We start from the raw sequence: 15,211 nt of genomic DNA, 5'->3' as shown, positions 1-15,211 counted from the left end.
AAAGCGATAAACTTCATAAATATATTTTTAGATGTGTATACAAGGTTATCCTACTACACTTTTTTGATGTAGAACAAGTTGCTGCGAGGTTTTGGACAAAATGGAGCTAGCAAAAGAGAGAGCAAACGGAAGCTGCACGCCCACGACTTCAGAGGAAGTCCGAAGATTAGCGCCGGACTTCCCTTCAGAGGACAACCGACGCCAACATTGGCATAGGACTTCATCGGAGTAGCACTTTGTTTTTCTTTTTTTTTTTTTTCGTTTTCTGCCTTTTGTTGTAATTTTGTTTTCTTGAATCGCATCTTTGTTATTTTTGGAAAAAGCTCGTGAAACCATTCCTTCTACCTGCTTCCGCATCATTTTTTCTATCCCATGTTTTGACTATTTAAAAGAAGAAAAAAAGAAAGAAAACGTCATATTGCTCTATGATTTTGTGAGATGTATAATCCCAAAGTTAGAAAAAAAAAGAACAGCCTTGTATATCGTTTTCCACGCAAGACTATTATACTCCCCAAAAGGAAACAAGAAGAAAAAATGGAAAGAAAATAAACTTCAAGGTATGCAACTAGCTACTATCTTTTTTTTCCGCAGTTAGATCAAACAAACACACACACACAAAGAAAGAAACACTCGGAAGTTACAATTAAACGCCTCATTAAGAGAAATCTAAGGGAGACCCACAAGAACACCACATCCAGTCAATTGGTAACTGCAACTAGCTACTATCATTTTATGGCTTTTGCTTGCTCTCTCTCTCTCTCTCTCTCTCTCTCTCTATATATATATATATATATATATAAGTTTTTTACATCTTCTGAAATAAAAGTCTGCCAAGGCCGATAAATTGTCTTTTTCTCCTCTTGCCTTCCTCTTTTTGTTGATCACAACAAAAAATAATAATAATAATAATTGGAGACAAAAATATGAAATGTGATTGTTTCTTAACAACAATAATCAAGCTACTATAACATGTTGTAACAATAATAGGTAGGAGACTTAAACCTAAACAAAATAAATAAGGGTTTGGACATTTAATAAGATAAGAATAGACAGAAAAAATAGATATCCACATAAAAAATTTGATAGAATTGATTAGAGCCATCATAATAAATATTTCATCCCATTTCACCAGTGTCCTAAAGGTACTTATTATAGACAGAGAACCCTTAAAAGAATACAACTTTATGGAGTAGATGGAAGTTTTCATCCTCGATAGTATGTTGTAGGAAATGATAATCCATGCTTTGTGAGGAATGCTTCTATAAAAGCTGCACTACACTGTCTCATGCAGCCAACTCATGATCCATCAGAAAATTTTCTAATTTGTTGATCGAATTAAAAGTGTCTGCAGAAAAATGTTTTCATGTTTTTAACGTATGATGAACTGGAACACGTGAGTTATCCATGGACTTGCTATTGTAGAAAGCTTGAACCATTGATCAAGGGCAAAAGAAATGAAAGAAATCATTGAGAAAAAAAAAATATCTATCATTATAACTGCCACTTCAAGGGCAAAAGTCAGAAATATACATCTATGCTTTAAGATTTCATCGTGTAACAAGACATCAAAGAAAGAAAGAATTGAAATGAAATAACCAAAAAAAAAAAAAAACAGAGTCTTAGACCCTCTCTATATGGTAAATACTACCAAAATATACTAGTGTTGGTTGCTCATTGTCCTTGCATGGCTGAACCGCTCTCCAAATACTTGCTGGCCATACTTTTAAGCTTAATGACCAGGTCCTCTAGGGCTAGGTCCAGAAGCCAACCTTTCAAGCCAATGCGACACTTTGAACAAAGAGGGTTGAATGTGCCGCAATTTTCCAAACAGAGTTACGTGTTGACTAAGGAGATGTAAAATTGAAGTGGTCCTATTCGTGATTGAATTTATCAGAATTGAGCGGCTGTACATGTAAAATTTGAATGATTTCAAACTGCACACCCGCCTGAATTTTTTGGAGACAAGCCATAAAAATGTGTCATTTTTTGTGGGAAGTAAGATTCGAACCTTTGCCTCCCATCCCACCAAGTAGCCATAAAAATGTGTCATTTTTTCGTCTCCTTCCTACTTCTTAAATCTTGCTTTTTCGCCATTAAAAAAAATTCATTTATAGATTTTGTATATGGTGTAAAAAATGATGTATAAAAATGTGAATTAAATTTTAGAATTTGAGCTAGTTTTGAGAGTTAACCTTCGGAAATGGATGCTTTGGCAACAATTCTTGCCCCTCTTTTTGTTGCAAGGATGCGGTTTTGGTAATGTAGCCAGTAGAATGGGTGTCATGTAGATTAATTGAGTCCAAGGTTTGATGTTTTGAATGGACCAGCTGGGAGCTGCTTATTTTGGGGAATCCACTAAGATGCTACCTTACTAAGTAAAATTGCATAATTACCCTTTAAAAATCAGATATAAGTTTCTATTCGTTTTGGGCTATTCTCCGGCCGGACAGCACATTGTCTAAGTGCTTAGGAAAGTTGCCAAATCGTCTTCTGTGTGGTGCTGATGTGTCGCTTTGTGATGGGTGGAAATGTTGTCGTCCTCCTCCACGTGCTCAATGCTTGCTTTGCGGTGTTGGGTGTGTTTTGAATGAATGGAAATGTTTTGAGTGCTTAGGAAAATTTAGCCGCTTGCATGGAACCGAGCAATGGACCGATAGTGGTGATAAATATCAATCATATCAACCTAAAGTAGACTAAGTGCTTAGGAAAGTTGTCAAAGGTGTGTGGTTTGCTGATGTGTCGCTTTGTGATGGGTGGAAAAGTTGCAGTCGTGCACCTGCTCAACGTAGATGGGGTGTGTTTTGCTTGCCTGTATGGAACTGACAAACAGAGTCATAGTGGTGATAATAATACTCACCTTCCTCATGCTGTCCGATTTTTTTTTTGGTCAAAAAACAGCGGAGTAGTTGTTTGGTAGTCGGTTGTTGGCTGGCTTTGGTAGAGAGCTTCTTCTTTCTTCACCTTCCTATCGGAGCTCTGTTTCTGTACTGTACCTAGAGGTGGCAATTTGTCCCAAGTCCCAATGGGTTACCCATGCCCATGGGGACTTTGGGCGGGATGGGTATTGGATTTTGATATTGGGTTTAAAATGGGACAAATCCCAATTGTACCCATTAATTGATGGGAATACTTGGGAAATACTTGGGTACCCATTGGGCTCAAATAACAAGGGCTCTGTTTGGTTTAACTATTTTTGGGGGGTATTTTTGAAATATTTTATTATAGCAGTGTATATGAAAAAATTTTACTATAAAATTTTTTTGAAATATTTGATATACTAATATGGATGGGATGTTTTTTGAGTTATTGTATATTACTGTAACATTATATTTGAAAAACTTATTTTTTGAAAAAATAGCCAATCCAAACGGAGTCTTAGATTCAAAAATTATCTTTAACAATTTTTATAGTCATACTAGAGAATATAATCTAGTAGTTTTCCTAGTCATTGTCCACAAGAATTTTCAACATTTCAGTCAATTTAGACCTGTCATCTTTGGACAATGATGAGAATAAATATTCAACACCTTAAGTACCTTGGCCATCTTGATATATGTTGGAATATGACTGTATATCTATTTTTTCTTTTATTTGTTAATCCAATTTTTGATGGGAATCTTGAGTATAAAGCACTTGCATGTTTATTTAATAAAACTAAAAAAAATTTAATAAATCAAAAATATTAAAATTATATAAAAAATAAAAATGAATTAAAGGAAAAAAAATATGTAGAAAATAGATTTGGGTATTGGGCGGGATCAATCTAAACCCATCCCAAAGTGATCCCGCCCAAGTTAGTCCCAAAACACATATGGGTAAGGTTGGGCCCAAACCCATATGACTCGGTTCCATCACAAACCCAAGCAAATCCCGCCCATCCCGCCCATTTTGCCACCTCTAACTGTACCGTACAATACCTCTGATGAGAGATTGTGACTTTTCTTTACTTCTTCTTTCTCCTTCTTCCTTGCCATTTGACTTTCATGTGGTTGTGTATTTGTCGTACAATTTTTGCACAGGCTATTTTCTCCTTGTGGCTGCTCCTGAACCGGTGAAGCAGTCATTTGCTAATGCAGTCGTTGGGCTCCTAGCCCCGTTGATATTTACCATTTTAACACTTCGCTTCTCTTTTTTACAGTTGCCCTTTTATTGAATTTTTTTGTTCTGCTATTTTCTGGAGGTTGTATTGGTAATGCGGTGTTGGAGAAGGTGGGCGAAGTGACTTTGTGCTCAGCAGCCGTACATTTCGCCCACTGTTTCTTTCTGTTCTATCCCGAGGATTAGGTGCTTGTGATAATGAGCCCTGCTTTGTTTCGGTTCTTTTCTTAAAAAAAAAAAAACCTCTTCTTGCTTCTTCTCTTCTTTCTTCCAAAGCCTCTTCAGCCTTCTGGTTCTTTTCCCCCCAATTATTTACGAGTTTTGTTGTCTAATTTTTTTCTTTTATGATGTTGTAATGTTGCAGGTACAGATTTTGAAAATTCCCTCCACCACCCTCATGGGATTTTCTAAGTTCTGTTTTCTCTTTTGAAGGTCGTCTCTATATGGTAAGTTTCTAAAAAATGGGTTATTTCCTCGCCCAAATAAGCTCAACCTTTTCTTCTTCCCAATTTGTCGTTGCATTTTTTTCCTTTAATTTAAATATAAAATTGGAATATTACTGTCCCTTTTGCTCATATCGGGTTCATTTTAGATGAGCAACGCTGAGTTTAGACATTTTGTCGAAATTCTATATACCAGAAGTTTTTCCTTTCTGCTTTTGGCTTTTCACTCATCTTTAAGTGAGTAGAGTTGCTTTTTTTCATCCCAAAACATAATTGTATGCAGGATTAGAGGCTTTAGAGGCAAGGCTAGCTGAGATGTGTATTTGAGGGGGCAACGACGATAGAAACTAAAGGAGTTTACTTTTTTGGGTCAAGGTGAAGACCCTCTTGATCTCAAGAAATGTTTTATTGATATTAATAATCGTCAAGCCAGAGAAGACTCTGCTATTAGGTATTTCGAATTATTTTTTAAAAATTTTTGACGAAGTTGTGGATTTGGACTATTTTGTGATTATTGTGGTTGATTTTATAAGTGGCATTTTTCATTAGGCAAGGTGAGTTGGTGGCTGAAAGATTTGGGATTGGTGTTACAGCTGAAGCTCAGAGCATTTTTTATGCTCTGTCCAAAACGTAAGTTTTTGTGTTTGTCATTTCTTTATTGTTGTTTCTTGATCTTCTATTACCGGTTTGACTTTCTCAATATGATTTTTCAGTATATTTTATGAAGATTTTTCTTTCCTCTTGTACTAGTTGAAAATATTGGTTCTTTGCAGTCTTGACTTGTTATTTCAATTTTGTGATAAATACGTTCTGGTAATGCTAGTGTTGTTATGACATCCAATTGTTGGCAAAAAACAGATTTTTGCATGAACTAAATGGCATGTTATTTCAAGAATTAATTGTGGTTATACAACTCCAAGGGTCTATCGTCATAAAGAAATCTTTACTAATCAAAATAATTGTTTCCAGTGAAAGATCATAGATGTTGACTAGATAGTATGGCTTCCATTTAAAGGTTCTATCAGGTTTGAGATTGTTAATTTCATAAAGTTCATTGGGCTATTCGAATAGCTTAGCCTTGAGGGTCAGATGCATAAAACAACTCCATTTTAGAAGTTGTGTTAGATGCAGAATTAGAGAGCAAAACTGCTGAAAAATCTTATTCCTGTGCAGAATCTCCTTTTTAATTCTTCGAATGTCATTGTGCACCATATGAATGTTGTACGCAAAACAAATCCATCCATGTTGTCTAAATTCATGAGAAGACTAATATATTTCTTCTTGCCAACACCACCAAGGGAGACGTCTTCAAGGAAACATGTCAATCCTTCTAAATGGCAGTCCTCTGCTTTCAACTTTGGTATTTAGTTTTCATTTCTTCATATAGGAATCTGGTTAGAATCATCTGATTAACCGAGCCTGAAATTGTTTAATGTCTATGGTCTTCATCAGAAATTTCTCAGGAGAACAGAAGAATAAGCCCCCTGAGCTTCTTAAAAATGCAGTTAACTGACTCATGGACATGAGTGCAAGCAGTTGGCTCTAGTACTTTAGTGAAACTCTACAGCATTTCTGGCATCCTGAATCCATTATATGCATAGCATGCTGACATTTTTGGGCAAAGCTAATAGAGGTGCTACACTGTGGTGATTCCCCCACCCCCCTCCCAAAAACAAAAAAGAAAAAGAATGCTTCTCCAAATTTCTCTCTCTCTCCCTCTCTCGTGCGAGCGTGCACACATACACACACATATCCTGATTAGACCATCACATTTGAATATTTAATACATTCAGCTACCTTATGTCATCCAGAAAAGAACTATCTGGATGACCATTTGTATGTTATCGTTTAAGAAGAGTTGTTTTAGTGATTTTTATGGTGTTATTTACTGTTAGTGGCTACTTTTCATTTAGTATTTGTTCGACCTTTAAATTTATCTTATGCATAACCCCAAATAAAGATGAAACAAAGGATTATGATTCATATTACTAATTTCATCATGTATACAGGCTTCCAGTGCACTGGGACAAGACTACTATAGTTGTGATGAATGAAGTGCGCGTTAGTAGCCCATATCTTCCTGAGTCCGTCCTTGGAGGAACTCCAACTGCTAATGAGCGAGTGCAGAAAGTGGTGAGACTGTCAACTGGGATGCTTCTAAAAGTTGAACTCTGTTAAGTGAAATGCATAGTGTCATCTCACCTCATTACTGACTTTTTGATCTTCTGTGTTTTTGCTAGCTTGAGTTTGAGAGGAGAGATTACAAACTCACTATGCTGGTCAATGACTATGTTACTCTGTCATGCATTGAGGGTGAATTGGTGCCGTCGTGTTCGGATTACTAAGGGAATGGCTTCTCAACTCTCTGAGCATCAAGTTCTTTTTGGATTGTTACCAAGTTTTGATGGAGAAGTTTCCCTCATGAAGTTGTAAGATGTTAGAAGTTTAGGCATTTAAGGAATTTTGTTTTCAATAAACCCTGAGATTTGCTTTCTTTATCACCACATTACTTCCCAATGCGTTTACTGCTGCATGTTGTTAATTTGATAGAGGGCATGGGTTATATGCATCCAGACAGAATTACACCAAGATAAGCTCATGAGTTGATGCCTATTAGATTGTAAAATGCAGTTTCTCATTCTGTTCTGGGATGATCAATGTATAGCAGGAAAGCTAGAGACAAAAATGTGTTGACTTCCCAGTGTTGGAGCTCTAGTTTTTACATGTATCTGTGTTGCCTGCACAATGTTGCCAAGAGTTTTTATGCTGTATAGCATTTTGGGAGCTACTCTTTTAAGTTTTTATTTTGTGAAATAACTTAGGTGAGGCATGCTCAAGGATTCCATAATGTGGAAGGGGATAAGAACTATAAAGCATATACGTCTCCAGAATATTTCGACGCACACCTTACTCCACTTGGCTGGCAACAGGTGGGAAATAGCTGACTTCCTGTGATGCACAGTTGAATCTCTTACCTCTATTTTGTTTTTCAATCTAGAACAAAGTCCTTAATGGTAACTATAGGGTATGACAATCTTTAGCTCCTGTATCAGGTTGATAATTTGCGCAAGCATGTATGATAAGTGACTAATTTACGTAATAATTGTATGATATTTTATATTATTTTTAGTCACTTTGGGTATATTATTGGAAGAAAATGATTTATTTTGGCTATAATTGGTATAAAATGCTTTTGTTCAATTAAATGAGGTTTTTATCACTTTTTACTTGGATTTTGTGTATTTTGACAGTTTTGACACATTTTTGTATTTCGGCTATAACTTGAGCTACAATGATCGGATTGAGATGATTCTTGAACCCATTTGAAGATAAGAGATATATCTACAACTTTGGTGAAGACATCTAAATCCAGTTTAAAGGTTTTCTAGGTCAAAATGCCGAATTACAATAGCAAATTTCTACTGGTCGAAACTGGAACAGGGCAATGAGCAGGTAAGGGTATTCCGGTCATTTCTCAGCCTACACAGATCCAAATGAGGTGATTCTTGATGCATTGGAAAGCTAACTCAAAGGGCTACAAGTTTCATGTTTTGGTAAAGAGCTAAATCAGCTTTTATCATCAAGAAAAGTTCAGTGGAAGTTGATGCAAAATCGGAGCAGAGCTGGAAATTGAACCAGAAGTGACCAAATGGTCACTGTAGCAATCCGGCCGGAATTTGGCCGGATTTGTGGCCGGATTCCTGGCCGGATTGTGGTCAGAAAAGGCTGCTTTGTACGCGTAAAACTCAATTTCACCTCCACCAACTCACATGCGTTGCTAGACATGTGAGAAACATCTCCAGCTGTAAAAGGAAGGTGGAGGCCTCATTTCTTGACCATCTTTCATCATAAAATAGCCAAGATTGCAAGATTGAAGGAAGATTGGAGTTCATAGCAGGAAAATAGAGAGTGAGCTACGGGAGAAAGCTTGAAGTTGCAGAAATGTAGCTCTTTCATCTCTCTAGCGTTAGTTTAGCTTAGTATAGTGTAGTATAGTCTGTCCATTCTTGTTTATTATCTAGATTAGGATGAAGATGGAGGATGAAGAAGGCAAGGAAGAAAGCTCATGTGACAAGGGTTGTATTCCTTCCAAACTCTTTATCTTTTGTATTTGATTCCAAGTTTAGTTAATATACAAGTTCTGGATTTTGTGTTCATTATGTGTTTCTAAAGTTTAAGCCTTGGGTTTGGTTGACCTTTCTATAATTGTTAGTGTTTATTATTTGGTTATTTGACTGCTATGATTTGAGCAAGTTATTTAGCACTTTGGCTCTTTAAATCATGATTAATCTGGTACCATTGATTGTGATTATTTAAGGTGTTGTTTCTGCAATGAAAATTGAGATTTAACACTAGTTCAAGAAGTGCTAAACATAGGGAGTACACTCACGAAAGTAGAGGTGCACTTATGTGGTTTTTAGTGATTCATTTCATGTAATTTCATTGAAGAAATGAACTTGTAGCTAATTTCATAACCATGAGAATAGGTATGGATTAGTTATAAGTATAATTGATTCACTACGAAAGTAGGATTCAAATGCATAAGGAAATTACACCATAACTAGCCTAGATGTAGTACTCAATGATCCAAATATAACACTTGCATGAGTAGTTAGGGATACCACAACCTAAGGAGCTTTTATTTGTTATTTTGTATAATTTCAGTAGGTTAAATTTGTTATAATTCATTGATAGTCTAAATAATAGAGAAGCTTTAGTAATACCGGTAATTGTTCACTCTTCCTTGTGGGATCGACCCGATATATACCCTAAACTACTAGTTGATCTGTATACTTGCAGTGAACGGGTGTAATTCGGTATTTTTTAGCTTGCACGTATGTAAAATACCCGTCAATGTACATACAAGTGGGCTTTTGAACAGGATTGAATTAGTTGTCACATCTCCATTGCTAAGGTACCAATTCTCTTAACTTTTCGTGTATTAACTACCATAAGCTATCATTTTTGGAAAGAATGACTCCTCAAACTCTTCTATTCTGGCATTTTTGCAGTCAATGTTGGGTTTGCTTATCCAATTGCTTAAACATACATATTTTCATTTCTTGAACTAGTAAACTGAATTTCTTGTATGAAGAAAGAAACTCCAGCAGAATTAGGCTGCAGCTAGCCTCAAAACCTGATAGTACCTCTAAATTATAGATCAATGACTATCTCTTTGGTCCTTTCTTTTTTTGAGCATTAAGTTGTGATCTGTCAATGCCATTCCCATATGGTTGAGCACACATTTTCAAGTACAATGGGATGACGTTTTATAGGGTAATTGCTGTCAATACCTTCTGTCCCCTGATTCAAAGAGACTAAAGTTAACTGTTATACATTCAACTGAATAGTTGCTCCACAAGCTCTAACCTGATATGAAAAGGCATGCTTTGGCACCTTGACTGTATGCTTTTGGTTATGATGATTTATTCTTACACTACAGGACTATGCAAACTGTTGTTGGGGTATTTGGTGGTGATGGCATACAGACAGGACGGATATCTTGCCACTCATGTTGGCAAATGCAGGAAATAGTCGGCATGCTGCAATTTCAAGCCTTAATTGTCCTCCTATTGTTGCATTAGAACTTTGTCAAGAGCATTTGGTAGGTCCTTTGAAGGTTATGTGTGCACTTTTGATTTTAAACGTGAACATTCTTGTGGCTGTGGATAGCATTCTGATTTTCTTGGTTTCAAGTCGGGTAGAAAGGAACCTTTGATTTAATTACTAAGCTCAAATGCTTTATCCAGTTCAAGGGAATTATTTGGAACTCTTGAATATTTCTTTTAGAACTAAAATATTATGACTACTTCCACTTAAATCCAGTGAATTTTCCATTTTCCTTTTTTTTCTTGTTTATGAAAGACTAGAGGATATTTGGTAGAGGTGAATATATTACTCAAGATTCAGATTTTATTTGCATAATTTCTACATTCATATTGAAGCCTGAATCTTTTTCATCTAATAATCTGGTTGCAGGGTATTCGTCCATGCGATAAGAGGAGAAGCATCTAATAATCTTTTTCATATTTAATATCTGAATTTGAATAATTGGGCATTTATGGTCAAGATTGAAAATTACACCGCGCGATGCGCGGTGTTATCCTCCTAGTATAATAAGACACATGTAAGACATTGTCGGAATTAAAAAAAGAAGAAACAAAAAACTTGATTCATAGTGAATTGATTGTTGTAAAAGGTATTCAGCTTGGCAATTAAAGTATTCAGCTTGACAAATTAAGTAAAAGGAAATTTGGTTACTAGTCATGATGGCTAGCATGTGTTCAAAAAGTCAATGTTTGACTTCCGGTATGTAATATTATTTTCTATACCGAATGAGAAATTTCGTATAGTCATGTGTGTATGTGTCTATATGTGTGTGTGTATATGTATTAAATGATAAAGTTTATTCATATACCAATTACAAAATTAAAAATAAATATCTGCTACAATATTTAGATGTTTTCCTATAAATATTGCATGAAAAAATATAAGATATCCACCATATAAGCTCTTATTTTAAGCACATAAACGTGAAATATTTTGTATTTTTCCAAATTTGGAGAAGGAAAAAAAAGAAATGTTATAAAGTGGAAAAATGTGTTGAGAATGGTCAGCCCACGCAAGTAGTATTATTACACAATATTTTCGTGTCCACTGGTTTACTGTGGCTTAATTATTAAATGTTTGTCACTTCAATTTCAGAATATGATGTAGAAGACTTTCTCGTTTAGACGAGAGTTTAAAATAATTGTTGAAGTTGAAAATATATAAATATGATTCCTTAAGCTCAGGCTTGAGTGCTGATGTCATGGCGTCCGAATATATTTTCATTTTCACACCCCAGTGTACTGTTTCTTTTCCATGGTCAGTTATGTGAAGCTAAGTTTTGAATATAGGTGGCAAACTAACCCACTTAAATAAATTTATCCATACCCGTTCATAAATAGATAGGTATAAATGGGTTACCCAATAATACCCATTTAATAGATAACTCAATTAACTCATTTAGAATTGTCTTTCCCCAAACCTCCTCTCTTCCCCCACCCATTTTTTTTTTCAAATTTTTCATTTTGTCATGATGTTAACTACTTTTGTTTCATTATTATTATTATTTGTTGGTTTTATCTTATTATTTTATTTTCTCTTAGTTTGTTAACTTGCTCATTTTTCAGCATTACCAATTTATGATAAGTTTTAACCTCTTTTCTTATCTTTCTAAAATGAAATTTTAAATTTATATATGAAGAAAATGTTAGGGGTTCAAATATTTGGATTAAGTTTTTATGTTAACTTTATTAGTATTTAGTTCAAATTTTTATATTTCTTATTGTTTAATTATTAAATAATATGTAATTTTGCGACATAGAATATAAATGGAAAAAAATTGGTAATTAGGCTTATTGAGTATTATAAGTAAATATTTAAAACTAATGATGGGTACAAAGGATGGTATAAATTGATAACTTAGTTTGCAAAAAATGAATTTAAATGAATTTACAAAAGTTAAAATAAATGGGTTATAAATGGATAATTGGGTTACCCAATTCATTTTTTGACTTACCTATTTAGACCTATCTAATTAAATGAGTATAAATGAGTTGACTCATTTATACCTATTACCTATTTTACCCAATCCAAACCCTCTCAAATCACCTATTTTGATACCTCTAAATAAACCCTTGTCGTGAGAGTCAACATAGATTGTTCCAAAAACTCCTGATTGAGAGTACCCAAAAATCCCTAGATGCCCAATACCTCAAGAACCCAAAATCTAAGACTGAAAATCACTTGTGACCTATTTTCCATCAAAATTCATTATTTCCATGATCATAAGAAATGTGAAGCCCCGAAAGAAAAGGAAAAAAAATTTTGGTGAAAAAGGGTAGGACCAAATCCGGCCGCAAATCCGGCCAGTTCTTGGCCGATTGCTGGCCGGATTGTTGGTGCGTTTTGAAAAAAAATTGAAATCTCCACTGCCTTGAATCCCGGTCTGGACTCCGGCCGGATTGTGACGTGTCACAGGCGGCAGCCAAGTTTGACTAGCTGTTTTCTTCATGCTTATCTTGTATCTTGGCTGAAATATCTTTCATTCTTGTTCCTTCTTGGCCGTGCATCATAGAGAGAAAAGAGAGAAAGTTCTTCATTTTTGCTAGCTTCAATTTTTGCTCAAATCTTGAGATTTCACCGATGGTTTTGGAAACTACTCCATACAAGTGCTTACCAAGGAAGTTTAAAGAGGTTGGTGGAGTTGTTTTGGAAGGGGAAGCTTTAAGTTGCTATCTTTCTTGAGTTATGAGGTAAGTTGCTAAGGAATTCCCTCTTTGTTCTTAATAATGGTATATTAATGGTTTGTAGTGGTTAAATATGTTGTTTGGTGGAAGATTTCACAGTTGGTATCAGAGCCTGGTTCGCGTGGTCTCTGCGCGGAGTGAGCTTGGGCCAAGTGGTGAATAAGTATGAAGGACAAGTGCTCGTTCGAGCATAAGCTATGAATCATAAATGTTAGAGGCCCTAAATCTTTCTCATGGTATCTGAGGATCATAGATAGGTACGTCAGGTATGAATGTTCGTGGAACTTTTGAAGACGTCATATTTGAGTTTTACGTTGTAATTATTTGAGAACTGAGGACTTCCGTTATATTTGGGATTGTATTACTTTTGAGATTGGAATGTAAGTAAGTATACGTTCTAAGCTTGGGAAATGTTATTTCGTTTATTATTGAGGTTGTACCCTATGTTATTTGATGCAATATTTGAGATGTATATTGTAATTTATTTGAGAACTGTAGTGAGTGAGTGAGTCCCGGCGAGAGCTGGGCAAGCGGTCCGCTGAACCCTTTGGTTCGCCTTAGGGGGAGGTGGGGTTGTCACCGTTGGTATTAGAGCTTAGGCTTCAGATCTCTGTAGTGTATCCTAAGCTTAAAGTTTAGATTCCGGACTGTCGCGCCCCATTTTTTACAAGAAAAATAAATAAATGGTTTTGAAAAGTGAATTTTTATTTGAAAAACTGAATTTTGATTAAAAAAGAAAATGAAAAATATGGGTCTTAATGGGACTTGAAAATGCGACGATTTGACCCAAAATATAGTTTAAAAAAGGGTTTTTGAAATAAAAATCGGAGTCGCCACTTGGTATGGAGTTAAGGTGTACCAAGTCACCTAAAATGAATTTTTTTAAAGAAAAGGTAGAAAGAAACCCCTTTTAAACGACTCCTAGTCTACGTAAACCAACGAAAAAGGTTCGGAAGTCACATTTGACGAAGGGGAAGGCAAGGATGAAATCCAAGGCACCCCTTCGACCTAGCCAAGGCTAGTTGCATGATTTAGTCAAGGATTTTCTTATTTTAACCAAAGCATTTATCACATTTGGATGCACTATATGAATGCAAAACCTAGACCTAGGGGGTATCGGGGGTCAAAATTTCTCTTCAAAGCTTGAATGGTGCCAATCACATTAATTGTGATGCCCAATAATGACTCTTTGGAGAGGTCACGAATAATGCAAAAATATGAGACTCTAAGAAGAGGAAAAATGATAAAATAATTATAGAAATATACATGTCTTAAAGGAATGCATCATGTCGGGTACGGGAGACTAATGTTCGTGACTCAATTTTCCCTTTAATAGAGGGAATACGAGCGTGCTAAGGCTAGAAAAAGCCAAACTCGTCCATATCCCATATCCAAGGGGCTTTCCCTAGTCTAGTCAAGCAAATGCCCTACCCTAATCCTAATTCTAAAATAAAATGCAATTCTAATGTCATGTTTCATACAAAAGGGACGAGTAATATACATATAAGGGAGATTATGGGGGAAGGGGTATATGTATATAAGAAAAGAGTCATGCAATATGGTGAAAGAGGCCCTAAAAAAAACAAAGATATGCGTGAGATGAAGTGATCACACAATCATGCAATCGTGATCTAACGCGCGAAGGGCTCCTAAGGGTCTAGCGTTGGACTAGCCCATGTCTACGCTCTCTCACAAGCATTGGACTTGCAAGAGCTCGAGGGGACAACCATGACTAGCATTGGACTAGCCACGGTTACGTGCATTTGCATCCATCATATACACATATAAGTAATGTGCATAATTAAAGCAAGTAGACATGTGAGCACGTAATTCACATAACACATAGGCATGCATATCTAGATGCCAAAATCTAAGAAAGCGATTAAACATATAACACATAGACATGCAAAACACATAAGGCAATTAAGGCCCTAACTATTACATTTTTAGGGGGGAAGGCCTACTACAATCTAAAAGGGGGAATAAGAAGGAATAAAATAATTAAATCCCTAACTATTACAATTTTGGCATTCGAGTGCCTCCCAAATGATAAAATTGAACTAAAATTGAAGCAAAAACTACGCAACTAAAGAAACAAATAAAGTGAAAATGAAATAAACACTTAAAACCATGCAATTGCACACATAAGACACATATACGCACGTAGGGTCAAATAAACTAAAAAATAAAGGATAGAGTGTACCTCCCTTGAAATGGTGTCCCTAATGGGGCGAGATCACTAATTTACCCTCCAAAATAATAAAAAGGTCAAGGTACCACTTTAATTATCAAATAATCACATGAAACAAAAATTAAACATGTCGCGCCCCATTTTTTACAAGAAAAATAAAAAAATAAAAATAAATGGTTTAAAAA

The 15,211-nt window shown here is 35.5% G+C and overlaps 1 protein-coding gene and 1 long non-coding RNA gene across 2 annotated transcripts; both read left to right on the top strand.

Annotated features, from left to right (window-relative positions):
* Positions 1–2,518: 2,518 nt before the first annotated feature.
* LOC113758034 lies at positions 2,519–7,616 on the top strand. Its single transcript, XM_027301065.1, has 8 exons — positions 2,519–2,576; positions 4,020–4,078; positions 4,886–4,992; positions 5,091–5,171; positions 6,551–6,674; positions 6,782–6,970; positions 7,364–7,471; positions 7,595–7,616. The coding sequence occupies exons 1-6, from the start codon at positions 2,519–2,521 to the stop codon at positions 6,884–6,886; spliced, it is 534 nt and encodes a 177-aa protein (XP_027156866.1). The 3' UTR covers positions 6,887–6,970; positions 7,364–7,471; positions 7,595–7,616.
* A 1,780-nt stretch (positions 7,617–9,396) lies between these two features.
* On the top strand, positions 9,397–10,366 carry LOC113758035. Its single transcript, XR_003466554.1, has 2 exons — positions 9,397–9,456; positions 9,985–10,366. It is a non-coding gene; the product is annotated as an uncharacterized LOC113758035 (long non-coding RNA).
* The last annotated feature ends 4,845 nt before the right edge of the window (positions 10,367–15,211 follow it).

The sequence above is a fragment of the Coffea eugenioides genome, unplaced genomic scaffold, assembly GCF_003713205.1.
Source record: "Coffea eugenioides isolate CCC68of unplaced genomic scaffold, Ceug_1.0 ScVebR1_3522;HRSCAF=4746, whole genome shotgun sequence".
NCBI lineage: Eukaryota > Viridiplantae > Streptophyta > Magnoliopsida > Gentianales > Rubiaceae > Coffea > Coffea eugenioides.
The sequence above is the reverse complement of the archived record's forward strand: the minus strand, read 5'-3'. Positions and strand labels throughout refer to the sequence as shown.

Bases quoted from the DNA above. Each gene is read 5' to 3' on its own strand.
- LOC113758034 (XM_027301065.1), top strand. From the start codon at position 2,519: ATGGGTGGAAATGTTGTCGTCCTCCTCCACGTGCTCAATGCTTGCTTT. The intron at 2,577-4,019 runs GTGTGTTTTGAA...ATTTTTGCACAG, and splicing joins TGCTTGCTTTGCGGTGTTGG to GCTATTTTCTCCTTGTGGCT. The intron at 4,993-5,090 runs GTATTTCGAATT...ATTTTTCATTAG, and splicing joins AGAGAAGACTCTGCTATTAG to GCAAGGTGAGTTGGTGGCTG.